This window comes from Puma concolor, chromosome B4 (genome assembly GCF_028749965.1).
Source record: "Puma concolor isolate L17-30 chromosome B4, mPumCon1.1.hap2, whole genome shotgun sequence".
NCBI lineage: Eukaryota > Metazoa > Chordata > Mammalia > Carnivora > Felidae > Puma > Puma concolor.
Window position 1 is genome coordinate 117,241,836 of NC_141673.1, and position 20,612 is coordinate 117,262,447.

Below are 20,612 nucleotides of genomic sequence, written 5' to 3' on the forward strand. Positions count from 1 at the left end.
ATGGATAGATTTGGAATTTTAGAAGTAGAAATTGATTTTAAGATAATCCAATCAAAGTATGTTTATAGTTTGGTATATACCCTATTGTAGCCTGATAAAATACTGTGTAGATTATAGGATTTTGATAAATTATGTCAACTATAAGCAACATACACGTTAACTCACAAAAGGTGCAGATGAATTTTGAAAGTACCAGAAGATCTGATATCTACGGTCCTGTCTAAAACGTAGTCACTGTTAGTCGTCAGTACCTTTCTGGAACTGCAGAACCAAAACTAAAGGTGGGCTAGGAACTAGCTTAGGAAAGTACAGACCAGAAGGCCAAAAATAAAACATCTTAAAAGTTTGAATAAAGAGGTGGTGTGGTGGGGAGTAGAGGGTCCTTGTGTTGGTGTGGATAGATTGAAGTCAAAATATCAGTCAATGCCTTACAGTCCATTCCACGTTGATATTGTGAATGAAGCCATAACTCTGCAGGGAAGACAGTGTCATTAACAACTCGAACCTTTTCTCATTGTATGTTTAGATTACTGCGTACTTCTGTGATTATTTCTTAGGATAAATTCCTGCAACTTAAATTGTTGGTTCAGTGACGTTTCTTTTGAAAACAAAACGACTCCATTTGTTCAAATGGACACTGGACGTTTTCATTTTCAAATTCCCTCTTTGTTAGGAAAATACATTTTTTGGAGCTTTAACGCTGCATATGAAGTCATGCAAGTTGCTTTTGTTAGCAGGACCTTAATTTTCCTTGTTAAAAGTGAAATGATGGCGCCCTCTGCTGATGTCGAAAGGAATTGCTGAACGATAATCTACAAGTTTGAATAAGAGCAGATACAAATGTTTACTGTAGACTGTCTTGTCCCCCCTCATGATGCTCCTTTGTGCTGACGCTGCTCAACATTAGGCCACATGATGACAAACATGCAGTTACGTACAATTTAACCCATATTTTGAAGCAAGTGGAGGAACTAGAGTGAGCAAGTTACACAGAGGCATGAAATAACATGGCGTGCTCAGGGATCCGTGGGTAACTTTATAGGAAACTTGAGAGGGTGTTGCTGTGCCTTTTGCAATGAAGGAAACTGTTAAAGACAGGGGGCACGTATCCTTTTAGGGAATTTAAACTGTATCATAAAAAGTGCCCTGGAGTCTTCAGATAGTTCTGTTTCGAATAATAATGTGATCATTTAGGTGCTATAGAAAGATGATGCAGACAGCAGTGTACGGGAGGGGAGGGGTTGACGTGGGGACTGACCAGTTCTAGGATAGGACTTGGAACTTTTTTGTTTTTGTTTTTTTTGCAAAAAGCTTTTTATCACAAAACTTTCAAACATACAGAAAAGATAGAACAGTACACTAAATACCCATATGCCCAGCTTAGAGCCAACAATTGGTAACATTGTGTCACATTGCACTTCCTATCTCCCTCGCCCTCTCCAGCGACCCCCCCCCCCCCCCGCCCTATCTATGGAAGTATTTTAGAGTAAGTCGCAGATCTCATTGCTCTGCATCCCCAAATATTTAAGCATCTCTCCAAAATAAGGACATCAGGGGAGAGATGTTCAGGGGATAAAATCAGGAGAGTTTAGGATTTAGGGGTTAAAGATAATGCGTTCTGTTATATCTAGTAAGAGGTGCCACACAGGCACAAAGGCTTGGTTTACCATGACTAATCTGTGGTTTCTGTAGTATTTTTCCTCTTCTCTTTTTGAGACTTTTAGGAGATGGAAAAATAGTCCATGCTATTCCGTTTTAAATGGAAACTTAAACTTAGAAAACTTTTTAATCAGAAAAAAAAATTCAAATACAATAGTAGACAGTGGGCATTGTTCTTGGCTGAGGCAATGGTCCATGCCAAGCTTCTCCATGGAAGGGAAAAAAAAGGTGATTATAGAGGGGCTGACCAGCCTTCTCCCACAAGGAGGAAGGAGGGCCGGGCCCTTGAGCCATGTGAAGGCCCAGATCGGTGGATGTTTGTTTGTGTGAGAAAGGTGTGCACCGAGCACGGGTGTGATTCAACCCCCGTGTGATGCAGAGAGTGAAAAGGAGGCAAGCTGACTGGCGCCAGCATAGGTGGCGGTGGGGAGAGGAGGAAGCCGGAAATGCCAAAGGGCACTGGACATAGGGGCCAGTCCTTAAGTATCTTTAATTAGTAGGGGAGTTTGCCTGCTACACCTTTGGTCTAGTAAGTGTTTTACGTTATGATCAGTGAGATTAGGATGTCTTCCTCCTTTGGGCGGGACGACTGGGAAGGGGATAAGGCACACAGAATACCTCGTAGGATATTATCGTAGCTATAATTGGTAGAGATGCCAGAGGCTCATTCCTTCAATGAATGTTTGTGGAGCCAGCTATTAACGGCAAGCAATAGTGAGCAACAGATAAAAGTCCCTGCCCTCTTGTCGCTTACGTCAGAGTAGGAAAGACTGAACGATAGACAAGATAAATGAAATCTACATCATGGTGTGATAAGCACTAAGAAGAAACATTAAGTGGTGGGGAGAGTGGGGGGGTGGAGACTTTAGGAAGGGACTCTGCTAAGAGGCCATTTGGGGAAAGACCTGTGAGACTTGAACCACTTGAGCGATGTCGATGTGCACAGTGTGCCATTTGCCGTTTCCTGTGTGTCTGGCTCAAGAATGTGTGAATAGGAGGGGCGCCGGGGTGGCTCAGTCGATCAAGCATCCAACTTTGATTTCAGCTCAGCTCATGATCTCATGGTTCATGAGTTTGAGCCCCACACTGGGCTTTGTGCTGTCGGTGCAGAGCTGCATTGAATCTTCTGTGCCCCGCCCCCCCCTTCCTCCTCCCTCTCAAAAATAAACATTAAAAAAAAAAAAGAATGTGTACATAGGTGACAGCTGGCTTCCATGTGGTATTTAATTTTTTTTTTTTCTGTCCCTGCACACACTGTCTCCTCAGACTTTTCAGTCAGACCCTTCCAATCCTAAGATTTCTTCGCGTAGATAAACTGCAAAGTCAGTTTTCTCCTTATCATGTTGTATCTTTCCAGAGCGTGTTGGTGTAAGACAGTGTGTCTGAGTCCCCTCAAAGGCTCAAAAGCTCTTGAAAGGTTCTCTTGTGTCCACGTTTCCCATGGTTTTGAACAATGACTGGCATGTTACTTTTCTTGGCAACTTAATTTTTGTTCCATCTTCACATGAAACTTTGGAAATGGTAACTTTTTCCCTTTTCCATTCATTTGTTTCGCTCTGGAAATGAAAATAATCCTTTTCAGAGCTGTGATATGCGAATGGGAGATTTACAAAGTAGATCCCAGGAACTAATATTAAGGAAGTCTAAATATTGATGGAGTTGAAGAAAACAGCATTAAAAGGTGTATGAACAGTGAAATACTCTCAAAGCTACCCTTGGGTATAACAGGCTCCAAGCACGAGATTCTCTGTCATGTAACACGTGAACGGCCAGTGCAGAACAGATTCTCTTTTTGTTAATACAGCATTCACTATTTTTCTGTATAACACAAGAATAGGGTTTTGAATTCTGCTCTAAGGGACTGACTCCCGTTTGTTTTCAGTTTTGGAAACTGTTAAAATAAATGAGTATGTTATGAACATAAACTCCTATGCAAGAAAATGAGGATTTCCTTTAAGAGTGTAGGGACAGGCCACCATGGACAATATAAAGTTGTTTGTATTATACGTGAATATTGCTTTTGGATTGCATATTTTCTTCTGTCATGATCTGTGATAGCTTTAAAAAATACGTATGTAAATGTGCATGAACAACCGCTATGTATTACATTTAGTTTCTCTCTTTAGTGCTGTCCCTAATTAGAAAATAATGATCAACGTTTAGAGGCACATGGGTGGCTCTGTTGGTTAAGCATCCAACTCTTGATTTCAGCTCAGGTCATGATCTCATAGTTCGTGAAATCAACCCCCCCCCCCCCCCCCCCCCCCACCGCCCGTAGGGTTCTGTGCTGACAGAATCTCCTGCTTGGGATTCTCTCCCTCCCTCTCTCTCTCTGCCCTTCCACTGCTCACACTGTCTCTGTCTCTCTCTCCCTCAAGAAAAACACAAAAAACAAAAACAAAACTTAAAACAACATTGATATCATAAATATTTTACAAATAAGAATTGATTTTTGGAAAGCTTATTTTTTATAGCTATACTTTAGGGCCCGAGAAACTAACAAAACTAGACAATTTGCATGATTTGTGTTGTCAAGTTAGTAAACACATGAAATCACATTTGTAAATATCCGGGTTCATTGCAGAGGTTTTTAGCAGACTATATTTTTGGGAACTATTTTTCAGCCACACAGTATTAATTAGTACCTAGCAAATAACAATGTAAGTACTTAGACTGGATGATTTATATCACTTAAAAATTATATATTGATTTTTGCGAATGACCAACATGTCAGGAGGAGTTAGGCTGTGCTTGAGCGACAAACAACAGCAACAACTGTTCCTTTCTTGGTCGTGCTGTCTGTCCCTTACACGTTGGTGGGGCACTCAGCTCCATGGCATTCTCTGTCAGTACTTGAGCTGATGGAGGTGCCATTCGGTTGAACACTGGACAGCTTGGGAAAGAGGAGATACGAGAATCTCGCCATGGCTCCTAAGTGTGTCTTCCTGGGAGTGACTGACCTGATGCTTTCTTTTCCTGATGCTTTCTGAGGCAAGTCCTAAGACCTCAACTTTGAGGACATGGGGAAACACACTTCTCTTCCCATGTGCCTGGAAGGGGAGAAGTCACAGAAATATTGTGGGGTAGGCACCACTGTCTAATCACAGTTAGAAAAAATTCCAAAAATAAACAGTGTCATTAAGTTTACTACATTATCTACTTTGGTATAGCAATTGGGTTGTCATTTATAATTGGTAGGGATGTTTAAAACCGTTTATTGTGCCCCAATTTATAGCCTGATCCTCTGGTATTAGTACCTCCTGTCTGACAAAGTGTTTGTGAGTTTAACTACAACAGTGATTTGTGTGCTTCAGCCTTGAGTTCCAAGACTGCCGTGCGGGCTCCGCTATGAAGGCTGGCTTGTATTTGCAAATGTTGCTTCCGTCCATTTGCTTGTTGCTAGAATTAAGCTTTTCCATCTCTGATAATAATCTTTGGGTTATTGGGCAACTGTTCTGGCTACTATTAGTTTGCAGTGATTTCGTTTCTTCCTTAGCCTGTCTTCAAGTGTTGCACTTTTTTTTTTTTTTTTTTTTTTTTTAGTTGTGGCAAAGTGCATAACATAAAATTCTCCCTATTAACTGTTCTTAAGTGTACAGTTCAGGAGTAGTAAGTATTTTGACATTGTTGTGTAACAGATCTCCAGAACCTTTTTATATGGCAAAACTGAAACTCTGTACACATGAAACAACTCTCCATTTCTCCTATCCCCTAGCAACCACCATTCTATTTTCTGTTTCTAGGAGTTTGGCTACTTTAGATACCTTATATAAGTGCCATCACACAGTAGTTTTCTTTTCCTGGCTGGCTTATTTCACTTAATATAATGTCCTCAAGTTTCACTCATATTGTAGCATGTGACAGGGTTTCATTCTTCTTTAAGGTGAATAATACTCGGGTGTGTGTGTGTGTGTATGCTGCATTTTGTTCATCTCTTGATGAGGATTTGATTTGCTTTAACCTCTTGCCTATTGTTAACGCGGCAATGAACATGGATTTACAAATGTCTCTTTGAGATCTTCCTTTTGATTCTTTTGGGTATATAAACAGAAGGGGTTGTGCTGGGTCATGTGGTAATTCCATTGTAAGTTTTTTGAGGACCTTTCATACTGTTTTCCATAGTGGCTGCACCATTATAAATTCCCACCAACAGTGTGCAGGGTTTCAGCTTCTCTACATTATTCCCAATAGTTGTTATCTTCTAGGTGTTTGGTTTTTTTTTTTATAGTAAATGGGTGTGAAGTGTTATGTCTTTGTGATTTTCATTTGCACTCTTTAATTAATGATGTTGAACATCTTTTCATGTGCTTGTTGAAGAAATGTCTGTTCAAGTACTTTGCTCATGTATTTATTTTTTTGAGTTTTAGGAGCTTTTAATATATTTTGGATATTAATCCCTTATCAGATATATGATTTGCAAGTGTTTTTTTTTCTATTCTGTAGGTTGTCTCTTCACTCTGTTGTTTACTTTGGTTCTGAAAAGTTTTTTAAGATTTCTGTAGTTCCATTCATTATTTTTACCTTTCTTGCATGTGCTTTTGGTGTCATATCCAAGACATCATTACCAGATTCAATGTCATGAAGGTTTTCCCCTGTTTTGTTTTTAAGAGTTTTCTCATTTTAGGTCTTATGTTTAGGTTTTTATTTTGCATTAGCTTTATATATGATGTATAGTAAGGGTCCAACATAATTTTTTTGCATGTGGATATTCAGTTTTGCCAACACTTGTTGAAGAGATTGTCCTTTCCCTGTTGAATAGTCCTGGCACCTTGGTTGAAGATCATTTGACTACATGCCTGAGAGTTTTTTTCTGGGTTCTCTATTCTGTTTCATTGGTCTGTATGTCTGTCTTTATGTCAGTACCACACTGTTTTGATTACTGTAGCTTTGTAATATGTTTTGAAATCAGGACTTGTGAGGCCTTGAACTTTTTTCTTCTTTCTCAGTATTGTTTTGGGTTTTCAGAGTTCTCTGAGATCCCATGTGAATTTGAGGGTAGTTTTTCTATTTCTGCAAAAATGTCATTAGGATTTTTTTGGTAAGGATTGTAACGGATGTGTAGATTGTTCAGGTAGATGGACATTTTAACACTTAAGTTTTCCAATCAGTGAACACAGATGTCTTTCTGTTTATTTGCATCTTCTTTAATTTCTTTTAGCAGTTTTTCAATCTTACAGGTCTTTCAACCTTTCTGGTTGAATTTATTCCTGAGTATCTCATTCTTTTTGATGCTATTATGAATGTGATTATTTTCTTAATTTTCTTTTTGGGTTGCTTGTGGTTTGTGTTTGAAAAGTCAGTTGATTTGTGTGTGTGTGTGTGTGTGTGTGTGTGTGTGTGTGTTGATTTTTGTATCCTGCAACTTTGCTGAATTTGTTTAGTACTAATAATTTGTGTCTGTGTGTGGAATCTTTTGGGGTTTCTGCATATAAGATCACATAATGTCATCTGTGAACCGAGATAATTTTCCTTCTTCCTTCCTAATCATTATGCTGCCTTTTATTTATTTATTTTTCTTGCCAAATTGCAAAGCGATTATGGCGTCTAGTGCTATGTTGAATAGAAGTAGCATGAGTGGGCATCAATACTTTGTTCATCTTAGAGGAAAAGCTTTCAGTCTTGTACCATTGAGTATGATGTTAGCTGTGAACTTTTTATATATGGCCTTTATTATGTTGGCCCACTGGTTATTTAAGTGCGTTGCTTAATTTCCACATATTTGTGGATTTTTATTTTTCCTTCTGTTTTTGATTTCTGCTTTCATTCCATTGAGGTCAGAAAAGATACTTGGTATGAGTTCAGACTTCTTAAATTTGTAAGACTTGTTTTGTGGTCTAACATGTGGTCTGTCCTGGAAAATGTTCCATGTGTACTTGAGAAAAATGTGTATTTTGTTGTTGAAGAGAGTGTTCTGTATAGGATTTTTAGGTGCTTTTGGTCTACAGTATTGTTCAAGTCCTCTCTTCCCTCATTGATTTTCTGTCTGGTTGTTTTTTCTATTGAAAGAATGACATTGAAGTCTGTTACTGTTGATGTCTCTTTCACCTGTCAGTTCTGTCACTGTTTGCTTCATATATTTAGGAGTTGTGCTGTCAGGGGTATTTATAACTGCCATAGTTTCTTGGTGAATTGACCTTTTTATTTTTATATACTGTCTGACTGTATTTCATTACAGTTTTTGACTTAGTCTTTTTGTCTTTTAGTATGGCCACCTTGCTGTCTTTTGGTTAGTATTTGCTTGGGATATCTTTTTCTCATCTTTTCACTTTCAACCTGTGTGTGTCCTTAGATCTAAAGTGAGTCTCTAGTAGACAGTATGTGGTTGGTCTTGTTTTTTTAGTCCATTCAGTCATTCTGCTATTATGTCTTTTGATTAGAGAGTTTAGTCCATTTACATTTAAAGTGATTACTGATAAAAGAGGGTTTATATGCCCATTTTCTTGTTTTCTCTGTGTCTTATAACTTTTTTGTCCCTCTTTTCCTTTATTACTACCTTTTCTTTATGTTTTAATGAGTTTTTCTTTTATACTCACTTTGATTCCCTTTTCACTGGCTTTTGTGTATATTCTATAGATATTTTCTTGGTGGTTTTATGGGAATTACATAAAACATCTTTGGGTTTTAACAATCTATTTTTTTTAAAGTTTTATTTATTTAAATAATCTCTCCACCTAATGTGGAGATGACCCTGAGATCAAGAGTTCCATGACCCTGAGATCAAGAGTTCCATGCTCTTCCAACTGAGTCAGCTGGAAGAAAAAAAAAAAAAAAGACACTAAACAACAACACAAAACCATATGAAAATATAAAGCTCTCTGGTAGTATCTGGGCAAATATAGAATCCTATGGTATTGTAATGTTGGTGCATAAATCGCTTTGAATTCTTTTGTAGAATTTAAAAGGCAAAAGCTTTAGAGTATAAATCTATGTTAAAAGACACACAAAATAGAAAGATGCAATTTGTGACCTCAATAACATACAGTGGGGAAGGGGGGACAGAAACGTAAAGGAGTAGAATTTTTGTATACAATTAAAGTTATCAGTTTAAAATAGATTGTTAAAGGTCTTTATATTGTTGTCAAGTTTCTCCTAAGGGAACAAGGACCTGGGGTTTTCTATTCCACCATCTTGCTGATGTCAGTTCCTGTATACATTTGGTTTTTAACTCCTGTCATTGTTAGGGTATTTTACCTGTTATACCATACCTGTACAGATAATCGAGACTGTGTTACTATTAGAGGTTTTATTGCTAAAGGGCTAGATTTTTGGTAATTTATAATTTGATGTTAAATGTAGCTCTTTAGTAAACATAGGTTTATTCTATTTTTGTGCATGTTAATTTAAATAGAAGTGATATATAATTTTAATAAGGCTTGTTTTGTTGGCTGATTTATTTTTAGGCTTTTCATGTAATTTTGAAATTACTAGGAATTGTAGACAGCGCTGTGGTGACATTTTGTTAATAAGAAAGATTCAGTGGAGTCTGAATCATGTTCTTGAGCTTCTAACATATTCGATTATTTACTGTATAGAACAGAGAAGAACAATATCCTTAGCCGCCTTGCAAAATGTGACAGATTTCTGGAAATATCTGTGGCTATAAATAGGGTATGAGGTTTGTAGATGTGGTGTCACCCTAAGTGTTCAAAATCAATGGATCAAAGGCTGGGAATATTGTTTTCTGAACCGACTGGAGGTTTTGGGTGGTCAGTCCGAGAAGGCATGATCAGGGGACTGAAGAGCAAGCTAGAGAATGTGGACATGAAATGAATTTTCTTATTTATAAATAAACAGCATAACATAAAAACAAGGGTATTAAAGGAAAGGTTGTGGGAAGGAGGGAGCTCATGTTTGAGCATCTAATGTGTTTCTCATGCCTTAGATACATTGTTTCATATAGCCCCCCCCCCCCAAAAGTTGAGTGAGTCAAAAATGGTCTTTCTGTTTGACAGCTGAGAAAACTGAATGGGAGCGGTTAAATAAGAGAGTTAAGGGGCAGCGTTGTGTAGGGTGATTGGCAGTATGGACATTAGATCCATACATACTGACATTAGAATTCTTTCAAGGTGTGGGCTTAGGGCAAGTTGCTTAAAATTCAGTTTCCTCCTCTGTAAAGTGATAATAGTGCTTACATTATAGGATTATTGTAAGAATTAAATGAAATAGTACATGTTGAGTTTTTAATCTAATGTCTGGGAAGTTGTATGCACTTAATGTCACTATATATATACAAATATATAGTTATACTTTGTATATGCTTATATACAAACATATATATAACTTAAATTGGTATTTTACTGGTTTTCCAAGATCTCATACCTTGTAAGCTGTGCATATAGTACATGGTAGAATCAAGAGACCGGTCTCTCACCAAAGCCTGTATTCTTTTTATTATAGGACCTTTAAAAGTTTGGTAGATTAGAGGAAATGACAAATAGATGAAGTTGAAGTCAAAAGTGTTAATAAAGCTGTCGTCTGTTGATTGGCTGCTGTCAGGTGTTTTACTGATGTCATTGCATTTAACCTCATTTCGTTAAATAGTCTGGCCAAGACCAGGAGTCAGTATGGCAGAGCAGGTCTGTCTCATTTCAAACTCTGCGCTCTCATTAGGTGGTGCTTTCTCCCTATAAGTAAACTCATGGGGTTATTCTGACCTTGCAGAGAGAGGGAGTTCGTGGAGAAATGGAACCAGTCACGTATAGAAGTACTTCTGAATAAGGTTCATTATGCAGTCTTTTATTTAATGTTTATTTTTGAGAGAGAGAGAGACAAAGTGTGAGTGGAGGAGGGGCAGGGAGAGAGGGAGACACAGACACCGAAGCAGGCTCCAGGCTCCAAGCCATCAGCACAGAGCCCGATGTGGGGCTTGAAATCACGAACTGTGAGATCACGACCTGAGCTGAAGTCGGATGCTTCACCAACTGAGCCACCCAGGTGCCCTGCTTCAGTTTTTAAGGACACATGATGGTATGGCTTCCTTCCTTAAGGGAATCTAGTGAGGTGATTTAAGCCCGAGAAAAATAGAAAATTATACAGATGTATCTTAATTATCGAAAACAACTACAAGATTGGTTTTTTTTTCCCATAGAGAAGACTTAAGAGAAAACAGGTGGAATGCTGGGATGGATCTGAAATTGAGAATTGGTCAAGGAAAATAGGAAGTTATCATTCTCCCCTGCCCTGACAATTAGAGGAAAGTGCTAAAACACAGAAAAAAAAAAAAAAAAGTGGGTCATTTATGGTTCATGGTATACTCTTGAAGACTATCCATGACTCTTTAGCGGTGGATGGTAGGGCATAAACATAATGAAAAAAAAGCCGTCGTCCAAAAAAAAGCGTCCCATTGTGAGAGGTGGGGGATGTGCACAGCTCTAGAAATGCTGCCGGTTTTACTTGAGAAAGATCCGAGGGAAAACACTGGGCTCGTGATGCACTAATTTGCTGTAGATGGTTTGCAGAGTCTGGAAGGAGCTCATTGCTTGTGAGTGTCAGTTCATGCATTACACCTGTACTTCCGGTGGGGGGGGGCAGGAATTGAGTGTGACAGTGTGTGCCTTCTCTCCAAGACCCCTGACCAGGGTCAGCTCTGCCATGTGCTTAATGCCCCTTTTGGGCGAGTAGGGCCAGTGTTCCTTGTAGACTTTCCTGGTGGCCTTACAACCTGGTGTCTTGGCCTGGGGATTCTAAAGCAGCATTTCTCCTCTTTTCAGTCTAAAGTTTTACAGGATTCTTTCAGTGGGATTCTACTTTTTCTGTTGCTTCGGTATTTATGGAAAGGAAATAATACGAAGCTTGTGTCATATAACAATGGAACCCTCTTGAGTTTGTAAAATGGAGGAATGGAGGGTGTTTTTAATTTTTCATAATTTTTCCCTTTTCCTGGAGAGCTAGGATTTTTTGTGTGTGTTTGGTCATAAAAAACATATTTTCTTAATGTAGAGCACCCTAACAGGTTGCCAGTTTTAAATGAGTCTTAATTTTCTATGTGTACGGACAGATTATAATATTCTTGGAATAGATGAAATTCAGATATGATTTTGTGTATGATTAGGAACGGTCTAGTTTGCAAATCTGTATCTGTTATTTTGCATGCATTTCTGCATTAAACAATGGAAGTGGTTTTAAAAAACTCATTTCCTTTGAATATTTAAATAATTACCAAAAAAAATGTTACTGGAAAGCATGCTAATTTTAGATCTTCAAGTCACTAGCAGATTAGGGTGTCATGGCATAGAATAATGGTCAGCAAACTCAGCCCCTCTCTGTTTCTGGAAATAAAATACCACAGGAAAAAGTCATACCAAACTCATTTATGTGTTGTCTATGTTGAGACCAACACTATAGGGACCACAAAGGCTAAAATATTCACTGTCTGCCTTTTGCAGGAAATGTTTGCTTATCACTGGCATAGATTAGCAGTTCTCAACTTTTAGGGTCCGTGAACTTTTTACACTCTTTTTGAAAATTTGTTTTTTTTTTTTTTTCAATGTTTTTTTTATTTATTTTTGGGACAGAGAGAGACAGAGCATGAACGGGGGAGGGTCAGAGAGAGAGGGAGACACAGAATCGGAAGCAGGCTCCAGGCTCCGAGCCATCAGCCCAGAGCCCGACGCGGGGCTCGAACTCCCGGACCGCGAGATCGTGACCTGGCTGAAGTTGGACGCTTAATCGACTGCGCCACCCAGGCGCCCCGAAAATTTGTTTTTATGTTTAGAGAGAGCATGAGCTGGAGAGAGGGGCAGACGGTGGAGAGAGGGAGAGAGAGAGAATCCCAAGCAGGCTTCACGCTCAGCACAGAGCCCAACGTGGGGCTTGATTGCACGACCCTGGGATCATAACCTGAGCCAAAATGAAGAGTCAGACGCTCAATCAACTGAGCCACCTAGGCACCCCTGGACCTTTTTATACTCTTAAAAATTATTAAAGACTTCAAAGAATTTTATTTATGTGCATTATATGCTGTTTACCATATTGGAGATTAAATCTGAGTAAAAAATTATTTCAGTTCATTTAAAAATAAATATTAGGGGTGCCTGGCTGGCTCAGTCAGTAGAGCATGTGACTCTTGGTCTCAGGGTTGTGAGTTCAAGTCCCACATTGGGTGTAGAGATTACTTAAAATCTTAAAAAAAAATAGCAATATTAAACTTGTAATGTGTTAACATAAATAACATTTTTATGAAAAATAACTTGCTTCTCAAAAGGGAAAGCATTAGTAAGTTGGGAATTTCTCTGGTACCTGGATTAATAGACTATTATTTCCATATCGGTGTATTTTTTAATTTGTTGCTGTGTATTTTGGATGAAAGATATGAAAAAAAATCACACAGATCTGCAGATGGAAAAGGGAGAGTATTTTAATAGCCTGTTCAGTGAATTGTGGAGATTCTATGGTACAACCCCAAAACTCATTGCCTGGTTGTTTATTAAAAGGAGTTTCGGGGCACCTGGGTGGTGCAGTCGGTTAAAGCGTCCGACTTCAGCCAGGTCACGATCTCACAGTCCGTGAGTTCGAGCCCCGCGTCGGGCTCTGGGCTGATGGCTCAGAGCCTGGAGCCTGTTTCCGATTCTGTGTCTCCTTCTCTCTCTGCCCCTCCCCCGTTCATGCTCTGTCTCTCTCTGTCCCAAAAGTAAATAAACGGTGAAAAAAAAAAAAAGGAGTTTCAACGTGGAATCTGAAAAATATATGAATAAACTTATCATATTGGAACTTTTGAAATCCATTGCCCCGCCTTGCACTTTGAATGAATCTTCTATTCATGCATGATTTTCTAATACCATGTATTGATATTTTCAAAACTACTGGTTCACAATCCACATGTAGACATGATTTAAAAAATCACATTTGTTGGGGTGCTTGGGTGGCTCAGTCGGTTAAGTATCCGACTTCAGGTCATGATCTCGTGGTCCGTGAGTTCCAGCCCCATGTCAGTCTCTGGGCTTACAGCTCAGAGCCTGGAGCCCGCTTTGGATTCTGTGTCTCCATCTCTCTCTGCCCCTCCCCGTTCATTCTCGCTCTTGCTTGCTGTCTCTCTCTCTCTCTCTCTCTCTCTCTCTCTCTCTCTCTCTCTCTCAAAAATAATAAACATGAAAAAAGATCACATTTGTCAATATCACCACTGATCTCAGAAGAGCCTTTGGGTATTGGGGAGCTACTGGAACTATGCAAAATGGGGGCTGGGTTGTAGTATGTTTGCATTTGTCAGTGAACTTGGTACCTTGCAAAGTGAGGACAGGACAGCCTATAGTGGAACCAAGTTTTATAAAATTTTATTTTGGGGGGCACCTGGGTAGTTCAGGAGGTTGAGTGTCGGACTCTTGATTTGCACCTCAGGTCATGATCCTGAGGTTGTGGGATCAAGCCCCATGTCAGACTCTGCAGTGAGCATGGAGCCTGCTTAAGATTCATTCTCTCAGGACACATGGATGGCTCAGTCGGTTAAGTGTCCAACTCTGGATTTCAGCCCCGGTCATGATCTCACAGTTTGTGAGATCGAGCCCCACAACAGGCTATGTGCTGATAGTGTGGAGCCTGCTTGGGATTCATTCTCCCTCCCTCCCTCCCTCCCTCCCTCCCTCCCTCTCTCCCTCTCTCTCTCTCTCTCTCTCTCTCTCTCTCTCTCTCTCTCTCTCCCTCCCTCCCTCTCTCTCTCTCTCTCTCTCTCTCTCTCTCCCTCCCTCCCTCTCTCCCTCTCCCTCCCTCCCTTTCCCTCCCTCTCTCCCTCTCCCTCCCTCCCTTTCCCTCCCTCTCTCTCTCTCTCTCTCTCTCTCTCTCCCTCTCCCTCCCTCCCTCTCTCCCTCTCTCTTTCTCTCTGCCCCTCCCCTGCTCAAGTGCACTCTTGTCTCTGTCTCAAAATAAACATTAAAAAAATTAAATAAACATTAAAATAAACACTAGATTCTCTCCCTCTGCCCCTCCCCTGTTCACGTACATGTGCATACTCTCAAATTAAGAAAAATTGTACTTTTATTGCTTGAAAGCTTATGTTTTATCATTAGCAACACACACTGTCAATTTTTCTTGAGTCCCAGACTCCCTTCATTCATTGGCCAGACAATATTTAGCAAATACTCGAGCCTGACGAAGGGGACTAGCTGAATAATTTGCCTTTCAGTTGTCTTTTCAAATACAAATGGTTTCTCATGAAAAACACGGCTAGTATAGTTTACTAAAAAGCATCGCACAGGTGTTTTTCTTTGAGACAGACATGACTTCATTTTAAGGCAGCTTCGCTTTCTGCATACTTCTCGTTTCGTCACACAGAACGTTAAAAAGATGGATACCGAAGAGGCAATTATTTAGTGATTGAATTAAGAACTTTTTACTTTATTAAGAGCATTCTAGAATGAACCCCCCCCCCCCTTTGTCTTTGTTTTCTTCCTTTTTCACGAGCATGCTTGGCACTGAAGAGCACAGGGATGGGCAGTTTCAGTTCGGTGCCGGTGGAATTGCCCACCGTTCCTTTTCGCTGTCAGTGAAGACGGGCACGGAGCACAAAAGGCAAATGGCATCTCAGAATTGCTACGAAAATAATTTGACCCACTGAACGCCTCTGAGAGGGTCCTGGAGACCGCTGGGGGTCTGCAGACCGCACACGGAGAACAGCTGATATAAACGGCATAAATACCATTTTACATAAACAGATCTATGCCACTAAGCTACACGTTGCCTCCTTTATTTTCTTAGTTCTAACTCAGGAGGTTTTGAATAATGTTAACAGATACCAGTTGGCTGCTTGTACTGGCCAATATAACTAGTAAATCTTTCAGATGGAGCGTCTAAAAAAATCATCAATGTAAATTTTTTTTTTTTTTTAGAAGAAGTTTACTCTGTGCTGTTTTATTGCTCTCTCAGATTTTGGAAGTGCAACTTGGAATATTTGTAACTGGTGAAGTTACTGGACGACTGGGTACAATTGCAATCTCCAGCAATGGCAGCATATTACTATGATTAATTATTTATGTTGACAGTTAATTAGAAGTTTTCATGTTCTTGAATACTCCGCCCCATTGAGAGGAAATGTGTTTGGAAACTAGGTCCACTGCTTGATTTCTTGCTCATCTGCCTAAAAACTTCGTGGGTAGGTGTAGTATGGTGATTTACAGTAAGAAATGTGTATTTGGTTTTCACACAGAGCTCCTAAAAACCCTTGGAATTAAACCCAGAGTGATAAACGTATCTTGTCAGTGATGACATGCCCCTTTCAGACACACCTGAGATCATGGTAATGCCGTGACTTGTGCGAGGGAAGCTCCTGAGAATGGGGGCAGGTTGCCAGCTGACCAGCCTCGAGTAGGTTAGCGAGTTGGAACCCGGCAGTCCCACCTCTGGAGATGCGAGGAGGGCTAGGGGCCGGGCCGATTGAATCAACCATGCCTATAAAATGAAGTCTCCATAAAAACCCCGTCGGGAGTCGGTGCACCCCGAGAGGGAGAGGGCATGGAGGCTCCGTTCTCCTCCGCACACACCTTGCCCTTTGCGTCTCCTCCATCTGGCTGTTCTGAGTTGTACCCTTTCATAATAAACCAGTGATCTAGTCAGTAAAGGTTTTTGAGTGGTGGCTCTCACAAATGAATAAAAACCGAGCAGGGGTTCACGGGAACTTCCGGTCTGTAGTTCATCCATCAGAAGCACAGGTGACTGCCTGAATTGGGATTGACGTTGGGGGGAGGGGTGCGAGTGGCGGCAGTCTTGTGGGACCGTGCCCTTAACCTGTGGGATCTGATGCTGTCTCCAGGTAGATAGTGTCAGAATTGAATTAAACTGTAGGACGCTCAGCTCGTGTTGCAGAATTGCCTGCTGTGTGGGAAACCACGCTTGGTGTCCGAAGTGACGTGTTGTATAGCGAAGTATAGAGAGGAAGAGGCACACAGGAGGAGTGTGTATTTCTCTAATAGCGTGTATGTGAATATTAATGAAAATTTTTGCAGGTGACTATTTCGCTAGGTACAATTAAGACCATTCTTGCTTTACGGAAAACAAAACAAAACAAAAAACAAAAAAAAAAAACTTTCAGCGACAAACACTTGCACTTCCACGGTCGACCATTAGGTGTCACGAGTGCTACGGGAGCCCTAAGGGTTACCCGGGGCCAGTAGAAATTGAACATTGTAAGCTCATAGACCTTCACGTATTTCACTGTTTCCACATGATCGATGCCAGGAGAACCTGATACTGTGTGATATATAGAAGCAAGGTACAACTGGAATAATGAAATTTCAAAAATAAGCCTTTTTAAAGGAGGATTGTAATAGTTCTATTGGGTATTGTAAATGCTTCAGGTGCACTTGATACCGCTGTTAGGTTCCTGGCGTTTGGGTCTCTCTCTCTTTTATGGAAAGATGGATTGAACTTCAATTTAAGAATATTCGGTAATCCCTCTCAGGACATACTGTAACAGCTGGTATTTTTGTGTTGTAGTAAATCGATTCCATACAACAGTCAGTAATAATTATGACTGGGTTCTGACAAATTCCAAAGTATTTTCAATAAATTTAGCCAAAGAAAATAACATGATTACTAGAAAAATTGAGCTCAGTTTGAAAGTTAAACCCAGCAACTCTGCTTCATTCCACAAAATAGTAAGCATTTTACTGGTTGGGATTTTATCAAGCCATTTTTTATTAATATACTTACATATGTTCTGAGAAGATAATTACTTTGTAGCGTATATTTCTTAGGTGATACGGCTTTGGAAAAATTTAACCGCAAGTGTTCATTATGAAATAAAAAATGCGAAATGCTAAGGCCTTTCATAAGTGGCTTTATATGTCCAGCAGCATCAACTCAGAAGGGTGTTGTTTTGATGTGGGAATGTGAGGTTGTCTTAGTATCGCTAGAATGTTTGATATAAGCAGAAGATCACTTATTATACAGTGTTGGCGATTTATAAAAGTGAAGCATTGTAAGTTCTCTAAGGTGTGAGGAAAGTGGTAGTTTGCAGGGTATAAACTGTATCGTATATATATTTCTATAGTTAAACAATCTGTACCATTGAAATTAGGACTTATGGCATAAAGAGCTTAAGTTATCTACACACACATGTGATAGCTGTCTACCCACATACGTGTCCATATTGCCTTAATGGGAGAAAGGTGTGTGCCTACACTTTCCAAATTTCAGCCGTTTCCTCCTTTTTTCTCAGCAAAACAGAAGTCTTATTGAATGCTTTCTTGAAATTATGGTCTGTTTTTTTTTTTTTTTTTTTTGAGTTCCAATTAACCAACACTTGTATGTAGCTGAATTTTAATCCTGATTGTTTAGAATCATTTATGAAAGCAAAGGCAGAGTTACGTTTTAAAATTATTGGGGAAAACAGCCTCATGGGTGGGCGTCAGTGACACTTAAGTCTTTTTCTCTTATTTTTAGCTTAGCGATTTATATTTTCATTTGGTATTGAAAATAACTGCTCTTACATTTTTAATAGTCTTCTCTGTATGGATACGTCTGCATATTTTAACTTTGCCAGCCTTCCTAATACGAAACAAAATGCAGGCCGTTCCAACAGATAGTCTGGTTCAAGAGAGTCTGGTGAGTTTATTCATACTAAAGTTCACTTTGATAATTAAATAGCTAATTTAGAAGGTCTTAATAGAATTTTACAGGTTGGACTTTTTCAAGTGAAGTTTGGCAAGTTCATTTTTCCTTACTCTGTAATATGAATCAGCAACTTAAAGGCTTTATGAATTGAAGTGAGCCAGTTTTTCGAGTGTTTACAATATCTGTTTTTCTTGTTAATATATGTTAAAATATGCTTTTAAATTACTGACTTTGCTTTATAGAGAACTGGGGAAAATGCACTAAAAAATGGACCTAAATGCATTGTGTGGGTCTTCTGATTTCTAAAAAGTGTAAATGTAGTGTATTTTTCCGTGATTAGGCAGCCGCGGTCTAAATTTAAACCACATGGACTTCTCCCGGGTGTCAGGCCAACGTAAATTTTAATCTTGCTACTTTCTTTTATGTTTGCATTTTATAATCTTACTGCTTGAGCTAAACAACTCCAGTTATAACGGCCAGCGTTTCTTGTTTGCTTGTTATGTGCCAGATGCTGTGTTGCGAGCCTTAGCGTGTATAATTATCAAACAGTCCTGAAGTGCTGTTCTCTCCGTTTGTATGTAAGGAAATTAGGGCACAATAAGGTTCAATAACTTGTCCAAGATCACAGACTCAGCCGAATGAAAGGTCAAGTCAAACTCTGGAGTCCTTGCTCTTTAGCTACTATTCAATAGCACCTTGCTATTAATTATTTCAGGATAAACCTTGGTGAAAACAGCTTTTGAAAAGGTGCATCAAAGCTTAGTTTTTACTAAAAGAATTTATTTTCATACGTGAGCTCGGATTGGTAGGTTTCGTTGAGATTACGAACACTTCTGTGAATCTCTAACATCGTCAATTCTAGTAGTTTTTCAGGGTGATTTCGCAGCTTTCAGGCAGAGAACTCTGCAGTTGTCTTATTAGGACGAGCTGTTGAAAAAATTACAATTACTTATAAGTTGTTGACAGTCTATAGAGTCTCTGTTCTGCATTAGGAAGATAGCGTGGGATCGCAATAATAGAGGCAAAGGATTTTAGGATAGCATTGGCGTAAAAATCTTTAAGTTCTCAGTCTGTGCATTCAGCACTCCAACTGTGAAAATCTTTAAGGAAGCCTTGATACATGTATGAGGAACTTTAAAAGTTTTAATTAGAAACCTCCCATGAAGATAAAAAACTCCCGCATTTAATATTTACACGTAGCGGAGACGTGTAAACTTTGGAAGATCTGATCTTTCTGGTAAGTGTGTTGGAATAAGAATTTTGAGTTAGTTGCAGAATGTCGCAGTTTGGTAGTCTCCCCTATTATTATTATTTTTAAAGCGTTTCTTCTCTTTTTAGAAACGGCCTGCACGATAAATCTTGGTCGACAGCGTGGCTGTTGGCCACGGACCTGGACTCCCCTGTGGCTTTCTAAGTGGAGAGCGTTTGGTGTGCGTTGTCCCAGCCTGCGGCTTGCATCATGCCGGCGTTGTCAACAGGATCTGGTAGTGACACAGGTATGTGAACCAAGAGGGGCGGTTTTCCTTCCGTCCTTGCATTTTCTTGTTCGCAGTGAAAAACAGCATTGCTTTCAGTAAGTGCGAACAGATCATGCCTGTTTTTCCGTAACCAGCAAGAGGGGCACAAAAGCAACTAGGATGCCTCCTTCCAAGGTAAACGTCGTCAGAGGACCTTGACTGAACACTGCTTTCTCCTGGTAGCTATGGGTTGTGCTGATGCTCTTATATGGTCTTCCCCTTTGTGATAATGCCATGCATTTAAATTTCTTTAAAAAAAACAAGCGATGGGGCGCCTGGGTGGCTCAGTCCGTTAAGCGTCCGACTTCAGCCAGGTCACGATCTCGCAGTCCGTGAGTTCGAGCCCCGCGTCAGGCTCTGGGCTGATGGCTCGGAGCCTGGAGCCTGTTTCCGATTCTGTGTCTCCCTCTCTCTCTGCCCCTCCCCCGTTCATGCTCTGTCTCTCTCTGTCCCAAAAATAAATAAAAAACGTTAAAAAAAAAAAATTAAAAAAAAAAAAAACAAGCGAATATTTTAAGCATGCAATAAAGTATGGCAAATCCCATGATACTCTTGGTACTCTTCACTCAGGTTTAATAACCTTCAGACCTGGCACTGTTTTCCTTTAAGAAATACAATATTGTTCCTACCCCATTCTTGTGTTTTCTTTCTTCCTGTCACTGGAGGGAGTGGGGGGTGGCAACCAACTATCCTGAAGTTGATATGTCATTAAGGGATTCAGTTAAAACCAGCATATTTCACCTTCCTATCCATTGTAAGATTTAGTGATACTTAGAATAAAGAGTTCCAAGAAAGAAAAAAACCACATGTATGTGTAAAGTCCTCTTCCTTCCGGCCTGTTTCAGGAGGCGGGTGAAGGAGGTCAGTGCCCCTTTGAGGTCCTGTTCTGAGGTTCCC

The 20,612-nt window shown here is 39.8% G+C and overlaps 1 protein-coding gene across 6 annotated transcripts in view; it reads left to right on the forward strand.

Annotated features, from left to right (window-relative positions):
• The window catches only part of MPP7 (MAGUK p55 scaffold protein 7), a 293,878-nt gene that overhangs the window by 62,724 nt on the left and 210,542 nt on the right, over positions 1-20,612 (forward strand). For all 6 annotated transcript variants that reach the window (XM_086714674.1, XM_086714672.1, XM_086714677.1 and 3 more), the window contains exon 2: positions 19,537-19,694. In XM_086714674.1, the coding sequence (XP_086570800.1) occupies positions 19,658-19,694 (37 nt within the window). In that variant the 5' untranslated portion in view covers positions 19,537-19,657. The remainder of the gene's footprint in view (positions 1-19,536; positions 19,695-20,612) is intronic.